The 17,409-nt window shown below is 46.1% G+C and overlaps 2 protein-coding genes across 3 annotated transcripts; one reads left to right on the plus strand and one right to left on the minus strand.

Moving 5' to 3' along the window:
• Positions 1 to 140: 140 nt before the first annotated feature.
• DNAJC17 (DnaJ heat shock protein family (Hsp40) member C17) lies at positions 141 to 16,710 on the minus strand. Of its 2 annotated transcripts, XM_032993124.2 has the most exons (12): positions 16,546 to 16,710; positions 14,355 to 14,424; positions 13,091 to 13,149; positions 11,475 to 11,562; positions 10,996 to 11,078; positions 10,437 to 10,533; positions 9,829 to 9,878; positions 9,227 to 9,304; positions 8,486 to 8,566; positions 7,593 to 7,721; positions 327 to 456; positions 141 to 242 (listed from the first exon to the last, which is right to left on the minus strand). In XM_032993124.2, the coding sequence occupies exons 1-11, from the start codon at positions 16,621 to 16,623 to the stop codon at positions 334 to 336; spliced, it is 936 nt and encodes a 311-aa protein (XP_032849015.1). In that variant the 5' UTR covers positions 16,624 to 16,710; the 3' UTR covers positions 141 to 242; positions 327 to 333. The 2 variants fall into 2 exon arrangements, with proteins under 2 accessions (XP_032849015.1, XP_032849014.1); XM_032993123.2 differs by lacking the exon at positions 141 to 242 and having other exon boundaries at positions 248 to 456; positions 16,546 to 16,709.
• On the plus strand, positions 464 to 4,068 carry CUNH15orf62 (chromosome unknown C15orf62 homolog). Its single transcript, XM_032993126.2, has 2 exons — positions 464 to 2,248; positions 2,681 to 4,068. The coding sequence occupies exon 2, from the start codon at positions 2,805 to 2,807 to the stop codon at positions 3,333 to 3,335; it is 531 nt and encodes a 176-aa protein (XP_032849017.1). The 5' UTR covers positions 464 to 2,248; positions 2,681 to 2,804; the 3' UTR covers positions 3,336 to 4,068.
• Positions 16,711 to 17,409: the final 699 nt, after the last annotated feature.

The following is a 17,409-nucleotide window of genomic DNA, read 5'->3' on the forward strand; positions in this document are numbered from 1 at the left end:
GCTGTTGCCAAAGCTTTCTGGGTGCACAGCTCCTGATCAAGCTTTCAGGAATTAAAAGAAGCTCCTGGGTTTGGTGTCCTGACAGCACCTCTCACGCTCTCCCTCTCCTCTGTGACTGGGCAGTCGCTCTGAGGACACAGACCGACAGGTTAATACACCCACTCTGAAGCTTATGCAGCCATTTTTCCCCTCCACTCTGGAAAGGGATAAGGGAACTCTGCAGTCACCGAGAGTCCGTACTCCTACAACAGTTTTAAAAAAGGGGGTTTATTAACTTAAGAAATAGCTTTGGAAATGAAGAATGACGGGGTGGGGAGAATCCATACTCTCATGCTAGGTGTGAGACTCTTCCTCGTCCTCCCGCTTGAGCTGCTCAATGAGCTGCTGCCTCTCTGCCGCTTGGCGCATCCGCATCATCACCAGGCTCTCGTAATCCCGTTCCGATACCACCGACGCCTGGCAGGGGAACACAAATGCAACCCGTCAGGGACCGCGCATGCCCTGGCCCCCCCTCCACAAACCACCCCCACAACGTGCACATTCGGGCCAGTACGGCCCCAGAGGAATCGGGTGAGGCCCGAAAGCTGCCTGGCCCACAGAACACAGCCTGCCTCGTAGCAGCGTGGCGGATGGGGAGCCTGGACCACCCTCTTGCTGCTGGAGCTCACCGTGAGCCTGCATGGGGAAGCGTGGCCAGCGAGCTCGCTCCGCAAGTGCCACGCTGGTGCAAAGAGTCCGGCGTACACGTCACCCGTTATAAAGGCTAACGCCATTAAAAAAACAAAACCAAAAAAAAAAAAAAAAAAAAAAAAAAAAAAAAAAATCAAACCTTTCTGGTGCTTTAGTCATGAAGCGGCTGCAGAAAGAAAACCACCAGGTATGTTCCCGACCCTGACACAAGAGTGTCTCAGTTCGCACGAGCTCTTGGAGCCTTTCTGCTGCGTGTGGTAGCAACTGTCACGTCAGCGACGCCGACTGCAGACTCTACCTAATAAACGTAGGCAGCAGATGACAGCTGCTAGCGCAGCGCAAAGGGGTGGCTTTGGCACTCTGCTTTCAAAAGCCATTTAACAGCAGTAGGTGTCCTTACTATTTCGGATGTATTCGAAGCGCTGCAATGCTTGGAAACATCCAGCTCATTTGCTTGACAGTTCAGGTAGAAATAAAAGCATCTTGACAGAAGGTGAATGAAAAAAAAAAATAAAAATCTCACATTCATTTTTCTAGGAACTACATCTAGTCGTGATTTAAGGGCATCTTAAATAGAAAACAGAAGGGATGAAAAGGCAATAGAATAGCTAAGTGAGATTCTGCATGAAAATGGGGCAAGTGCAAATTTGTTATCATGTGCCAGCAAAGTGGTTCCTCCAGCTGCAGAGTGTCTAGCTGCGAGGACAAAATAGAATCCCACTACAGGTGAGAAACTTGGACTGGGAAATTAAGAGACTAAGATGCCATAATTGGTATCTTAGGAGCTGTATGAATTAAATAACCTTTCAGCACTGCGCAGCACACATTTTCACAGTGTCTGAGAAAGCACCAGATTGTATCAGCCTTCAGTGGCAGAACTCGGCTTCTTCAAAGCTCCTGTCCACTAACCACAGATACTTGCTGGCATTTGCCTGGCTGAATGAAATAGCCTACATGAGACTCATGCAGGTGAATCATCCATACAAACCTGAATCACTACCTCACGCTCTGGATTTAAATTTAAAACAGACAAAAGATCTTTTCCGGCCTCGTTGGGGCGCCCTGCTGATATAACAAGCCATCAGAAGAGACAGAAGGGAGAGCACCAAGAGAAGGAACGGTCTGATTCAAGATGGGCTACAAGTCGCTATTCACGTTGACAGTTCTCAGGCAATCTGGGCGCCTCTGAGGGAGCTGCTTTCTCCTCAGGCAGAGTGTGGGCCGATGCCTGCCACTCCACACACCTACTTCCTGCAATCCTGGCAATTACCAATAGTGTAAAACCCAGTTTCTGACGTGGCTGACTCAGCAAGGGCTTGGCTCAAAACAAATACGTACGCACAAGGAACGGCAGCCTGGGAAGCAGTGACAGGAGGCACAAGAAGAGAAGGAGGCATGGGGGATTTTTAGCTTTCCGGGTCCCACCTGGCTGAATCATCCCTGGACCTGCTTCTCCCAACATCCCAGCACCCTGGTGAACGCAGCAGTCACAGTTCTGCAAGTGCTTCAGCAGTTTCTCCTCTCCGCCTGTTGGACTCCACTGCTGCTCTGACACCGTGTAAGTCTATTTTGCATTCAATTTTCCTAATGTTTGTCGTTTACATGTGTTTTCTTGCTTTTTGTCTTTCCATTTGACTGTACTTCTTTGGTTTTCTTCGGTGTGACTGAGTCACCGTCTCCCTTCCTAACCACCCACTGAGATTTTTATACCGTGCCCTTCACCATGAAGGTGGCTGGTTACCATGGTACCAAAGTGCCCTTCTGTTCTAGATGCTCGATTAAATCTGTTCTCATGGTGACTGGGTGCCTTTGCTATTCTTCATCAGCTTGTTTCTGCAGCACAGATTTAATAAGCTCAGACATTGCCATTCCTTCTCCACTGAAGAAGGAGACTCCTTAACATCTAAGACAGGCCAATTGCTCCTTAACACAGGGACGTAGTGTGAAGTTTGCATTTCCTGCAATACCAGCCTCTCTGTTTTCCTTCCAGCTACAGGAACAGGGAAGGAAGAGGGTGTTCCTGTTGTGTGGCTTGCTGCTGATCCTGCGGCTTCAGTCCAACATCAGACTGCAGAAAGCCAGCAGTTTCCTCCTCCTCGCTGCCTTTCATCGGCATGGATACTTGGCGGAGAGGGTCCATTAAGTCCACAACGTTCTTCAGACGTTTCTCACTCCGGAGACACAAAAAGCTGAGCAACCAAGTCATCATCTTGAATCAGAACAGCCACACTCTGGACAGTGAGGGACAGTGCCAGAAGAGGGAATGCTTGAGGGATCTGAAGGACAAGTCTGATTACCTGTCATGTCAGAGTGAGCAAAACCTAGCCAAAGCACAAGCACCCCCCAAGCCTCCCCGGCTGTACCTGGACAGTTCTAGCTGCCCTAACATCATCGATCACACTGATTCTCACTCTGACATCTCCTTTTCTGGTGCTACTCATCAATACCACAAAGCCACTCAAACTCAGTTCCACAAGGACCAGGCTACAGACTGCGGGACCTCAGAGGCAGGTTCCCAGAACGGCACCACTCTTTCTGACCTGTCCGATCCCTTCCTGTCCTTCAAAGTGGATTTGGGGCTATCACTTCTCGAGGATGTTCTGCAGACCCTCAGGAAACAGAACCCAAGAGATTACACCATTTGAAGGTATTTATCATTTAACATATCACATTTACGTACTGCCGCTGGCAGTTTCTCTAATCCTAGGGGGAGGAAGGATACTGCAGCATTCCTGTTGTGCGCGGCCCTTTTGTTGTTCTCGCCTTATCCACCACAGACTGTCCCTGTCCTTGCCCAGGAGTCCTTCGGAGCAGAGCTCATGGGCTCCGTGCTCAGATGAGAGCACTGTCTGCTGGAACCTCGTGGGCAAGTTTCCATTCTCCATACTGGGAATTTCCCACTCCTGACTGTGCATCTCCTCCCCGGGGAAGAATGGCATTGTTTGGCAAAAGACTGGTTATTTTGGGGATGTGGCTGTGACACTGCAGAACACAGACAGAAAGGGATATGGCATACATCATCTGTGGATATGCAGGCAGCTTGCAAGGAGACAGTAGCATTGCATCTCAAACCCATAGCTATGGCAAGGGTCAAGAGACAGAAACTGGTGTTTCTTCTCCCACCGTGTCTGGATGTGAAAAAATCAAATCCATTCCTTCTTTTTTTGTTTCTTGTGGGTTTCTTTTCCCCTAACTCAAGTGCAGTTGGCACTCCAAGACTAGAAACAGGTAAGCATCCACACCGGCTCGTAATACAGCAACAGCAGTCCATTTATCCTACTAGCAGGAGAAGAAATTTCTCTAGATACTGCTGCTTGAAGCATGCACTGATCTATCAGCTGTACAGATATGGAAGAATAAATGTATCTGTGACTGGAAGTGTCTTGTTGCCTCATTTCATTGGTAGCAAGCGAGAAAAAGCCCAGGCACCAAGAGCACAGGTCCCTTCTCTATAGTGACTGAGATGTGTCCTCTCTGGCACTTCAGGCTTTTATGAGGGTGGGGAAGCTGTGTGGCTCTGCTTTTCTGGGCTGGGAGCAGGCTAGAGCTGCTGGTACTTCACTTTCCCCCAGGGAGAGCGTGCACAGCTCAGGTCAAGAGCCAGCATCAAAATAAACAGCGCTTCACCCAGTGAGCTGGACAGTGGGAAGGGCTCTGCCAGGCTGAGAACATCTGAATCAGTATCAGGGCAAACTATTAAAAGGACACTGCAGAAACTACTGGGTTACCAATTCTTACCTTTTGCATAGCTAGATTAGATACTGGGGCTCTTTTTAAAAATAAAATAAAATCTCCATGCACTCAGATAACCATAAGTTTTGGAAGCCGGCTACAACGAAGTGCACATAGACATTTCAGAGAAGACACAGACAGCCCTTAACCTGCTAGACTCACATCAGGCTGTAAAGTCAGATAATATAAAGCAAACTCTATGAAACCTCAAAGGAGCTTAGAAAAGATACAAGAGTGCCAGACAGAAGGCTTCTGTCAGCACTTTAGTATGGCTGAATGCATGGTCCAAAATGAAGGGGGAGTGCTGGCTGGGAGACCCCACTAGTACAGGTGCAAGGAAGACCTTCCCAGAAGAGGATGCTTCACGCTGTTGTCGTGGCAAAATATGCTCTTCACAGCACTGTACAGCTGGTGTGCGCTTTGAGCCATTCTGAACCACAGCAATCAAACAGTCATTGCTCTCAGATAGCCTAGAGTAACACCGGCCAATCCACAGCTTTTGTAAGTCAAGCATAACTCGCCTGCTTGGCTCCAGCAGCTCTCCAGGAACTGCTGGACAACGTGCACCCACCGCTGTAGAATAAAAGAAGCCAAGATTGCGGAGGCGAGCATCTTGTAACTTACTGCCTCCTCACAGCACGACTTTTCAACAGCCAGCCCTGCTTTCACCTGGGAAGTGCCTCCAAAGCCCCCCCGGTGTAAGTCAGCACAGAGCTGTCCCTCCTTTGAGGGCTCTGGTGCACAGGTCCTGGGTGACTCCCCAGGCAGGGAGCAGACACTGCTCCGAAGCGGGGGAGCGGTGAGCGTGTTGCCATACGAACGCAGCAGGTCTTCGGCTGTTCTCTGAAGCAGAGCAGGGAAGGAGCTGCATTTGCAGGGTGAGAGCAAACAGTGGGGGTGGATTCAGGCAAAAATAGAAGCAACCTGGAAGGAGCAGTAAATAGGAAGTAAAGGCACCTTAATTCAGAGTAAGATTAGTGGAGCTTGAAAGGGAGAATGTGGACCCTTACGGCTGGGAAGCCAGACTGGGTATGAAAAGATGAGGCAGGGAGTCAGTTGAGGCAGTGGCAAAAGATATCCGAAAGACCACATTTCATATGGTCTAGAGTTGAACAGCTGAGAACAAAAAGGATAAGTCAACTAGAAGCAGTACAGTCAAGAGAAGCTATTATCAAATTACAGATTTTGGAAGCATCCTAGTGGAAGCAGCAGCAGGATCTGGGGAGGCCTGGAGTGGGAAGTAGGAAAAACAGGAACCAGAGCAGCTTGGAGAGCTTAGCCTGGACATCAAGAGTGTAATGTAATCAAAGAAATTGCAGCTGCTTATACAGAAAAACAGTAGAAAGAACAGACAAATATCAGCAGTGCCATTCTTGGGAAAGTGTGCAAGCCACTGGCCATAACTCCTCACCATTTTGAGAGCTAATATGGGATCGACGAGGCTGTGTTGGACAGAAGTGAGTCACCACCTCCACACAGCATGAACACCATTTGCTGCTTCAGCCTGCACTCCCTTGCTGCTCCACCAAGCTAATCCTTCACAGCAGGCAGATGCTGCAGTTCCACACTGACAAGCTTTGGTCATGGAAACAGGCCAAGATAAATTCAGTCAAAACTCAGCCAAAAGCCTGGCCAAGCTTTTGAACCCACAGAGGCAAGAATACACTACCAAGTTTGCACCAGCAACCTCCTTAGGTATGAATGAGCCAGTTCTCATTCTCTACTAGTGAGAGATACTCAAACAAACTGGATTGAATTCTGCTTTTTTTCCCCAATTTGCCTTCTAACACTCGGGCCACCTCCGTGAATGTACTGTGTCTGCTGGACTCGTGCTGGTTCTGCAGTGTGCATGGAGATCTACCTGGCTCCTGGGCTCTGATGCAGTAACTGCCTTCACTGACATTTCTGGGAAACTGCTGCGCAGGCCAGGCTGTTCAGGCAAAGAACATGGATCCCAAGTGAAAACATACAGCCTTAAACAAACCTAGAACAACAGCAAGGCGCTCGGATGTGTAAGTGCATCTACTATAAATAAAATACTTAACAGAAAGTCAGGTGAATGTACCCAACAACCTCACAAGCTGCTAAGATACTGAGGGAGCGAACACACACAAGGCTGATCACGACACAGACACACAGACTAAGGGCACCTGCCCAGCATGAGGCAGGAGTCCTCTCAGCAATTAGATCTTTCTGATCTTTATGCCCCAGGGAAGGAGGAGAGGGGACTAACTGTCACAAAGTTTGAACTCAAATAACCAACAAAGGATCTAGGGTCCCTTCACAACTTCACAGCCAAGGAATTACTAACTAGGTCAGAAGACATACAGAGCACAAGATAAATTCTGTGCTACAGAGCAAAATGGGATGTAACACTCTCCAAAAGCCGTGGATACATCTCCCACTCCAAAGGGCCAAGAGGAGCAAGGGGTAACGGAGAGCCAACAACGTGCTGCAGCACATCCTCAGATTAGTTTTTATGTTTTAACCACTAGATGTTATTACCTTCCATGTGCTTTGAGATTGGAATATATTTGCTATTCAGGAGTGACAGCTTCAGAGGCACTATCTGGTGAAATAACCAGGAAGCAGCTACGAGCAACAAACACTTTGCACTCAAAGTAACCACACCGGTAAAGAGGACCCAAAACAGACAATAAGGTCTCTACAAGGATATTTATTTTGATATTGATTTCTCCTCTTTCCTGCAGACCCTAAGAATATAGGTTTCCTTTTAGCACTGAAATTCCATCCTCTTATGAGTGCAGTGAGTAACCAACCCTTTCTAAAGAAACCTTCTAGGAGACTCATTTCAATCAGAGGACTCCCATAAAGTATATTAGAAAAAATTCCAGAAGAATGGCACTAGAGACTTTGGGCTGAGCAAGCAACAGACTCGTTTTTCACTTGGAAGAGACAGAGTGAGACTGTGTGAAGATCCAGCCATCCAAACAGCTTGCGTTCTCAGCGTGCTGCTACTCAGGCAAAAAAGGTCCTTTAAAAAAGCCACTGCTTCAGCACAAAAAGGCTCATCAGAAAGGCAGGTCTTTCATTAAGAGCTTATTCTCAGCTCTGCTGAGAACCAATGTATCTTATCAAAATGCAAAGCACACTGTTAAATGTAGGTTGCTATAGAAACAGATCTAAGTTACAGCAGCCCATCTCCTTACCTGTGAAGTCCTAGGCTGACTAGTGCTGTCAAAAAGGACAGTGCTGGGATTGTTCCGGGGCTGACCCTCCAGCCAGGAAATCTTTAGAGGATTATTTATCAGGCCAACTTCATTCTTCACAGCCATCTCCTAATAATGAACATATTTTTCCATCACCACCTGAATTTCAGAGCCCACTCTCTCACATGTCACTAACAATCATAAGAGTTTCTCCATCTCAGTCTGGCATCAAGGCCAAGTAGGGCACAAACAATGAAGATTTCACAGCTGCCCTACACGAGAAGCACCCTTTAAGGTCCATATCTACACCAACTATAGAACATTTCACTGACAGTACTTTTGATAAACAAGTCACAGATAATTCTGGGATTTTTTAATTATTTGGGTATATAAGGGAAAGAACAGGTGACAAAGAACAGAGACTCTTGTACAGTGTAAATTGATGGAAGTACTAAAATTAAGGGTAACTGATGATTTCTGTTTCCACAGCCACATGAATTATTACAACTCAGAGTGAGTCAAGACATTTTGATTTCTCTTAAACTGCAAATGCCTTATATAACCTTGAAAACTCATTAGGCTCATCTTCACAATGGGTAATTCACCTTCAGTGAGAGCTGATTAAATAGCTCAGTGCTTTTTAAAGCAGTGTCTCTTTCCTCAGCCTTTTACCTGCACAGCCTGCTTGTTTATGTGCATGATGGGTGCTGGGTTTATGCCTCCAGCTTTGCCACTCCCTTCATGCATCTGTATCCTTAGACTCTCATTACCCTCCACTGCCTTAATGACAAGGCAGCGTCTCTAGGCTGTCCCTTTGCTAAACCCTTCCCTTCTGCAACACCCCATCTTGCCCACTCGCCACTGCACACACCGGGGGTCTCCGCCAGACTTACAGCAGCCTTAACGGTAGCAAATTCCACGACTGCACTCCCAGTCTTCCTACTTGAGATCAACAAATTGAGCACATCGCCATACTGTTAAGACAAAGAAAGAAAACTTAATTACAGCCTCAGAAGAGACATCAAGTTCGTTTATGGAACAAATGCAAAGAGAAAACATGTGTTTTCACAGACATGAGGCTTGAGCCGTCACCCCTTCTATCTTGCACGATGCTTCCACTGATCCCAACCTGTCATAATTTCTGTCCCCCCAGGAAATAATTCTGGGGAGGAAGGGAGCTACACACTTTGCTTTCAGCAAGCCCCAGTGCAAGAGGTTGCTTAGCTCAGAGTCAGAGCTACAGGAGATACTTGCACAAAGGGAAAATAAAGATCACATGCTGGGACTAATCAGATCAAAGGCTTGTCTATTCCTGTCTCTGAACTTCCCACAGCAGCTCATGCATAATGCTTTAGGTGAAGGCAAGAGCGTACCACAACCACACAGCCAGACTAACTTTTTATACAGTCCATGAGCCATTCAGTGGGAAGTTTGCAGTTGCTCTGTTTCAGCAGGAGTGAGACAGAGGTGCTCGCTGGGGAACAGTTCACAGCAAATGTATCACGCTGATGATCTCTGAACAGAGAAGAAAATGAGCCGCTCCAGTTTATATGGAGCTTCCCAGAAATTACTATCCTTTCTTATACTGTTGAAAGAAGGGGAAGATCAAGTAGTAGGAAAGTGTCAGACATGACCTTTTGCAGGATCTGCAACAGAACATCTTTAGAGTATCCCCCTCTCGTCTCATCTTCTTTCCTGCATTTCCATTTTAGCTGGGAAATAAACATGACAAGTTAATTTTGTCCGTTTGAACGCGTGTTGCCTTGCTCAATGCAGCTCCTGCCACCTGCACATTAATCAAGTTTGCTATTTACAGTTACACTCCCAGAATTGCCAAGACAGTGATTTCAACATCAGAATGTGCAAAGGGAACAAATGATTTGGGGAGCAGGGAGAAACACTGCTCACTGGAATAAGAAAGATCATACTTGAAAGCATACAAATGGCTGTATCCGGGTAACAATCAGATGCTTCCTTGTGCTTAAAGCAGTGACAACTCAATTTCAGGCTCAAAAGTCATGACCAGACAGTAGAGAAAAGGGTGAGGGAGAAAGGGTATCCAAGGCAATGACAGGAACTGTTTATGTGCACGATGCACATTAGGTAGAGGAACTTCACCTCGACTGTACAAAGGGACATGCCAGTGCAGCAGAGCTGAAGTGTCCCTTCTGTTTTCCAAAGCTGCATAATGTTCTATCAGGTCACACTGCAACCCAGCTTTGTAAGGATGTCTTACTTTGAGTTTAGGAGTTATTTTGCCTTCTGCTCCATTTCTTTCTTGCTTGCCTAGAGAGGGGAAAGGAAAAAAAGGATGGAAGGGACATGGGTGAAAACTCTGCAGAAGAGCATTTAGCTGAGAAAGTACATATAGCAATAGCAAACACTTCTGGATTTAAAGTAGATGTCATTAAAGACAAATAGATTTCAAGGGGATACATAAGTAGTAACCCAATAACAACTACTATTTTTTGCAAACTCAAATCATTCTCTATTTTGAGCCTTCAATGCTGACTGCTTTAATTGTGACAGATGAGCCAGATATTAGGCTCCTTCCTTCATAACCGTGGGGCTCCACATCAGGCCATCCTGATTCAATGCTTTAGAATATTTATTGAAAAGGAGCAGAAACAAGGTGTTAAAGAGTAGCATGCCACATATAAGAAAGCAGCCCCACAGAATTACTAGTCCTTTGACTTATCTGAGAAAAAGGTGCTAAGCTGGATCCTACATATGGCAACGTGACCAAGTCAGAATGCTGCATCTGTACGTGAGCTCTGTCTACAAAAGAGTTGGAGTCCCACGTGCACGTATCTGGCTGAGGGCCCCAATCTCCGCTGTTCTCACCGTGGATGTGCTGCTCTCTTTCAAGCCGGATCTGTTCTTGAATGAGTCTCTGCTGCTCCTCAAGCTGACGGGAGCCTTCTTCACGCAGGCGTATTATCTGCAGCAGAGGTAAGACAGCATGGATACCAGAGGGAGCAGCTCCATAGCTGGTTCGTGCTGGCTAAAGGCTGCCAAGAAGAGCTTTGTCTTATACCCATCTCCTGGGGCAACCCTGCTGCTAGTTTCCCTGTGACAGCTCCAGCACTCATAAAACTGAACCCCTCACGTTCCTGGCCACAGTCCCTATCAGCCAGCATACAATCAATTAGCTGTTGCTATTATCTGCTATGCAAAGGAAAAGGGCAGACAAAAAAAATATATAAATCTCAGGATCAACATATTTGCCAGACCGCTACAAGATCCTTTCTACGCGCCTCTCTTTCATAGACCAAATAACCCAAAAAGCTGAAGGATTGCTATACACAGATTTGCTGCATCTCATCACATGATTTTCATTGTGATTGTAAAGACTTTCAGCAATTCTCAAAAGCAGCAGAGAAATCTAAGATTTTATCTTTACTTCTTGTTCTAATGATCTCGTTATCCTGATCTCCTCCTCTTCACTCTCATGGGTCTGGGCTTCTCGTTCTCTAGCTTCGAGATCTGCAGGGAAAGAAACAAAATTAAAACAATCCAAAGAGAATTTTCACTACTGACCAGAGGTGGATGGAAAGATCACAAACTTGGCTACACTTACACCAATTTCAAAGTAGAAACCTAATAGCTCTGTTAGCTCTCCTCTGCCCAGGCACATCAATGTATCAGCAGCATTAACAGCCATCAAACCCCCTAATTCCTGCCCAGAGCAGGACCATCCCCAGCTATCACTGTGGAGGGAGATCTCAGATGGCTACTATATTGTACTGGGCATAAAGAAACCACTGCCATCACAAATGGAGAGCAGATTAATCAATGGTGAATTCCAGCAGTAGAAGAAATGCAAACACCCAGCTAAGGAAGACTTCAAGCCAAGAGAAAATGAAGTTTTGATTTTATTACCAAGCTTTACTTTCTTTCGCTTCTCATCAAGCTTTTGTGTCCTTTCTGCAGCTTGCTTCTTAGCCTTTCTCACTTTGTCATACGCCGCCTGTCAAAGAACCAACACAATAGTGTGAAACTATATAAAGCAGAAGAGATAAAATGAAAAGCAGCGAATAAAGGCGAGATCAAATATTGGAACACTGTAAGCAGAAGTGAAGCTTCTTCTGCTTCTTGCTAGCATGCCTCCTTTTAGGTGCTGAAGTTAACACAAATATCCTGAAAACATGAGAAGAGGACCAGGGATCTCCAGATGGAACATGAAAGGGTGAGGAAGTTCAGGAATAACTGCAAAGTGTACTGGAGAGAAAGCGTGACCCATCTTCAGAGGTGGGAAGAATATTTTGGTTTTCTGAACATGCGAAAAATAGCTTTAGGGGCACTGGTAACAGATCAGATTTGGTTTAGAGAAAAGTTTTACAATTAAAAAGGTCTATTTTATATGAAAGATTGATTCACAAGACAGACGTTTGACTCACACGAATGTATGAGATCAAAGAGCATCAGAACAGCGGCAATGAGACATCAACATTCATTTAGCACTACAGAGACTTAAGAACTGGGGTAAATTGGCAATTTCACTGGCACCTGTTTAAACCAGTCGATAATCTGTTCATCAGCCTACACAGAACTTTTCTGTAGGTTAAACACACACAGGCACAAATGCTCAAATATTACTTGTAGAATAGTTGTACAGGAAAGCACTGCTCTTGTTTTATAAAACTAGAAAAGCTGGTATTTTTCTTCCTGCGTGGGAAGGGTTTGCTAAACACTTTTTCCTTTTTAAAATGTAGAAGCCAAAAAGTTCTTGGATGCCAAAAGCTTAATTGCCCCTTGGAGGGGAGATTACAAGCTTTGCCAATGTTTGAGGAGAGTTATTTCATGTTTTTAAATCTTATCATCTGAATTTTTAATATGCCTTCACTCCTGAGTTTATCTAGATAGAGTTACTTGCTCATTTTTATTTTGTTTTTATTCTTTCCCTTCACATGCCCAGATTACTTTCAGGCCTTGAGCAGTAGGCACTCAACCACTTCTTCACAGCAACAGAAGAGTTCAAGCTACATCTGGCAGCCTGCAAAGCTCTTCCAGCAAAAGGACAGAGATCATGAGTATGATTCAGCTTTTCTGTTTACAAGTCTCTTGTGCCCCATGGAAAGAAAGGCTTTGAGGCTTATCAATCAGATATTATTTATTTGTCAGACCTTGACTTTGAGGGAACTGCAAATGCACTGTTGTCATGGGAATTTAATGCGTCCCTGAAGCAGGGGTGGTTATCATTTGTTTTTTTAAATGGAATATGCCCCAGTCTAACACGTTATTAAAGACAGTATCTCACCCATGCAGCAAATGGACAGAGCTATTCAGAGCACATCAAATCAGAAAAAGCATATTTGTCCAAATTCTTATCTGGCACCTACTATGTGATCTCAAGGAGAACTACAGGGAATAACAGATGAGACTTGCACTCATGAAGTCACAGTCAAAGAGAACAGGCCAGACAGGAGGAGAGCTTCCAGCACTTCTCCAGCGTGCTCGCAGAGAGTAACACCACACAACCCCACCATCATCCTTACCCTCGCTGCTGCATCTGTTAGCACGGCTAAGGCTTGAGACAGTTGGTGGAAGACTTCCGCTGGGAATTAGAAGAAAAAAGGGTAAGATGCAGAAAACCATGCTAGTGGCCTGGAGATGAACCAGAAAAGACAATCCCTTATGGAAGAGACCTGCAGAACATCAGAAAGAAGAATAATCTTTCCAAAGCATTTGTAAACCAACCTATAGCCAGGATCACCTCAACACAAAAGACAACATTTGTTACATAAACTTCAGTGTAAATTAAGAAACAAAAACTGGGACCATTTCATTTTAACAGAAATCTTCGAAAACATGAATTCAACAGAACCTATCTACAGGAACGTATTACTCAACTTACAGTCAGCCTGAAAGGCACTGTTGCAAACAAATTCTCCCTTTCATATCAATAGCGTTTCAGCCCGAGATTCAAATTTTGCATTTTACATCAATATTGCTGACAGTTTTCCTAGAAGGTTACACGTAAACCAGGGGCCTCTCCACACACTTCAAATCACTTCTCTACTTTCTGCAGATATCAAAGCCCATGGCTTTCTTCTCACTGGTGATGAAATATTACTATATTTTTTCTGGTGGAAAAATTTTCTCAGTACTACAGTTATAAGTTTTCAGTCTATAAAACCGTAGGCCATCAAATTTGAAAATGCAAGATACAGAGCAATGCTTATTTTGCAGTGCCCTGATGAACAGCATCCTTCTAGTTACCACTGCTGTTAGCTGCTACCTGTAGCTACAAAAATTAAAAACAGAGTAGCTGCAGATGCCAGGCCTTGCTAACAGTTTAGGTACAGTCAGTTCCAGAGTCAGGGCCTTGTCTCCAACAAACAGAAATGGGCACTGCCCATAGATAATGTTATTTATAAGCTTGCTGTGAAGTTTTGGCTGTGAGAGGTATGAATTAAAATAGCGACCAGCCAGTAAACACTGGCGACAGTGTGGCCAAAGGTCTGGGACTCAAGCACCATGTGGGAAGATTTTCAGAGGTGTGAATATAATTTCAGCACTGACTTAACACTGATGTTTCTAAACCAGCATGCATACATTCAACCTTAAAAACAGAGCTCTCTAATAGTGACAAAAATAACTCTTAGTCCTGCATATGCATACTTCACATGACATATACCCAGGCATTCCCTTAACCACATGCAAAAGACAGACTTGAAGGTAAGCAGAGCCATTTCCAGGAGTCTGCACATGTGAAAACAAACATGAAGGGCTGTTTGTGTCTGCACAGCCCCATCTTACCTGCTCTGGGATTGTCTGGGTTCTTATCTGGGTGACAAGTCAGAGCCTTCTGCCGGTACGCTTTCTTAACCTGCAAGTCAGAATTGAGATTTACTGGTTGGTGCTGTTTGGTCTGTGTTGAGAAAAGGAACTTGGAAAAAACAAAAACCAAACCACTGCAGAAACAAAAAGTTACTCTTCAGAGGGTTTCTTTTGTTGTCTTTGTTGCTGGTTTTGCTTAACTTAAAACACACCTCCCCAGCATAAGTAGGAGGCGGTGGTTGAACCAGCATTCATTTGCAAGACTAGATGTCCCCCAGGCCTGACAGAAAATAAAGACCACTTCTGTAGTGCTGATAGCTCCGTTACTCCCTCATACTGAAAGGTAAAGCAGCCTACCTTAACAGCAAGAAACCTCTGCAAAGCTCAGTTTTTAACCTCACTGCAGTGACCTTTTAATCACACTGTACTGCAAGGATAAGCATTTGAACCCAGGACACTTAGTACACAGCCAGCCATATTTTGAAGGAGTCTAAGCTTTTCAAAGCCAGAAATTTTACTCCTAGGTGCATTGTATTACAGCAGCCAAAACTCACGATCATCAAGGCAAAGTCTGGTTCACTGAGGCATTTTTCTAGCCAGACAGATACTGTGTTTTTTGCAGTTGTAACTCTGGGAGAGAGAAAGTACCATTTACTGTGCAACAGCTGAGGTTGGCATGGTGAAGAACTTTTGACCAAAGACTCTTTAATCTCTTCTATATTGCAAAGAAAGATTGACAACTTTCTGAGCTAGGTCACTTTTAACAATCAGAGTCCCCTTTGTCAGGAACACATCTGCAGGCAAGAAAGGAAAGGAAGAAAAGCTGCTCTGTTCCACTGCCAAGCAGTCCTCTGCTAAAATGGGTGGAATAAGCGGTGGCCCGGCCCCATCTGGTGGACAAACCTCTTGGAAGGGAAATGTGCACCTACAGCCTCCCAGGCCTGATCCTACCTCCTGCTTAAGCACGGCTCCTGTTAGAAGAGAGGCAAGTGTCCTCCCCGTGCACCAGTCACAACTATTACAGTAACTGTTCTAAGTGGAAAGTTCAGCTAAGGCTTCTCCAAACAGTGAGGTTAACAGTCTTACTCCACTTTGTTCATCCCTTTTGGCCATGCTGCTCTGCACACAAAGGGTCTTTGGGTTGTTTCAAGTATTTTACATAAAGGATTAGCAAGCATTCTAAATTACGCTTGTCACTTTTTGAATTGCACCATAACATCCAATTTGTAATGTTCTCATCCTTTTCCCCCAGTGACTAGTTCAGTGATGAAGATGAGGTCACCCAAAGTCTTTCATCTCATTCAATCCTGCGCGTTACATTTGGCTGGTTCCCCTGTTTTGTGCTTCATACACACAGAATTTCCAGGCAGCCTCAGACACAATTGCTGGTTATACCCAGGCTGTAGCTTCTGAGTTTTACTCTACTGTACTGCTACAAAGGGGAAAAAAAAAAAAAAAAACAAAACAAAACAGAAAAAGCCTAAGGAGGAAAATCAAAGTTTCCCCATTCAAGTTTGCTCAGTTACCAGTAGTTTTACTCAGAGCCTTACTTCCCCTTAAAAAGTCACTTTCCCAGCTCAGCCATTCAAATCCTGTGTTTAGTGTTGACTTACCAATTAAACCAAAGAAAAAATGGAAATGTGTAATTCCAAACCCACAAATTTGATGAGATGACTTATGGGAACCTACAGTACTTAGACCAACCTCTAAGAACTGGAGTTTGGTAAACACAGGAGGAGCTTTCCTTCTGAAGGCACATAAACAAACAACGACATATCATCGGAGATAAATTCTGCAGCTCGCTCCAACTGATTTCACCCTCCTCCAAAGCCAGGTCTCACCCCACAGGCTTAAGAGGGGAAAAGGGAAGGGCAAGGTGAGTGCAGCAAAGCTAACATCAGAAAAAAACTGGCTTTCCCACTTATTAACAGCTCCAGCCGACCACGCAGCAGTGCCCGCAGCAGCAATACTATATTAAAACAGCGCTTGGAGCAACCGCTCAGGTAACCAGCCGAGAGCAGCAAACGCAGCTCCACGCCCGAGCCACCTTCTGCCCTCGGCAACGGCCGCCGGTCCCGGGGGGCGGAAGAGCGGGGGCGGAGAGGGAAGAGAGGGACCCCGCTCCAAGCGTCCCGCGGCCCCGTGGGGGCTCCCGCCCCGCGGCCCTGACCTCCTTCTCCGACGCCTTCTCGCCGACCCCCAGCAGGCCGTACAGGTCCAGCTGCAGCAGGTCCTTATCGACCGCCATCTCGACGGTAACCGGCTTCCCCGCTCCTGCCGCCGGGCCCGCGCCGCCCGCCGGGAAATAGAGTCCCGGGCCCGCCGCCGCGCCCCGGCCCGCCTGGTCAGCCGGACTACATCTACCAAGGTGCACCGCGTTTCCTGCCGCGGCAGCCGCTCCCGGCGGGCGCAGCGGAGCGCGGTGTCTGCTGGATGTTGTAGTTTCTCGGCTGCGGCCGCAAGCGCGGCGGGGCGGCCGAGGGACCACAACTCCCGTCGGGGTTTGCGCCGCCGCAGGCGGAGCGGGGTTGAGGGGCCGGATGGCTGACTGCGGGGGAGGGGCGGGTTGCGGTTGCCGTAGTTCTGGCGTTGTCTCCTTGCGGTTTGTGGTGGGCTAAGAAGAACAAAAGCTCCAAGGCAAACCGTAACGATTGCACCTCAGGGGAGAGGCGAGTGTCCCTCGGGCAGCCATTTCCTGAGGAGGCAGCTCCATAGGCTGGAGCAGGGCCGGGCATTTGTTTCCATAACTGTAAATAAGTAGGGAGCACCGTAGAAGAAAGTCAGTCCACTTAATCCAGTACACAAGGGAAGGAGTTCTTTTCCCCCAACCTTCATTCCAGTATCCTAACAGGAGTTGTGTTCTGGTGGCCAAAGACGTAAGAGCCTCTGTACCATTTCTCTTAAGCAGCAGCAAATAACTGATTGAGATCGGTGAGAAAACTGGTTAAATTGAATCCAGCAAGGTGGATATTTGAGAGAGGCTTTCTAACCCAGCAGTGTAATAAAACTAAAGAAGTAGCAGGCTGTTACCATG

The sequence above is a fragment of the Tyto alba genome, unplaced genomic scaffold (genome assembly GCF_018691265.1).
Source record: "Tyto alba isolate M040663 unplaced genomic scaffold, T.alba_DEE_v4.0 Super-Scaffold_8, whole genome shotgun sequence".
NCBI classification, from domain to species: Eukaryota; Metazoa; Chordata; class Aves; order Strigiformes; family Tytonidae; genus Tyto; species Tyto alba.

Bases quoted from the DNA above. Each gene is read 5' to 3' on its own strand.
- CUNH15orf62 (XM_032993126.2), top strand. From the start codon at position 2,805: ATGGATACTTGGCGGAGAGGGTCCATTAAGTCCACAACGTTCTTCAGA.
- DNAJC17 (XM_032993124.2), bottom strand. From the start codon at position 16,623: ATGGCGGTCGATAAGGACCTGCTGCAGCTGGACCTGTACGGCCTGCTG. The intron at 14,425-16,545 runs GTCAGGGCCGCG...TCTGACTTGCAG, and splicing joins AGAAGGCGTCGGAGAAGGAG to GTTAAGAAAGCGTACCGGCA. The intron at 7,722-8,485 runs GTAAGTCTGGCG...GTTCATTATTAG, and splicing joins TTGCTACCGTTAAGGCTGCT to GAGATGGCTGTGAAGAATGA.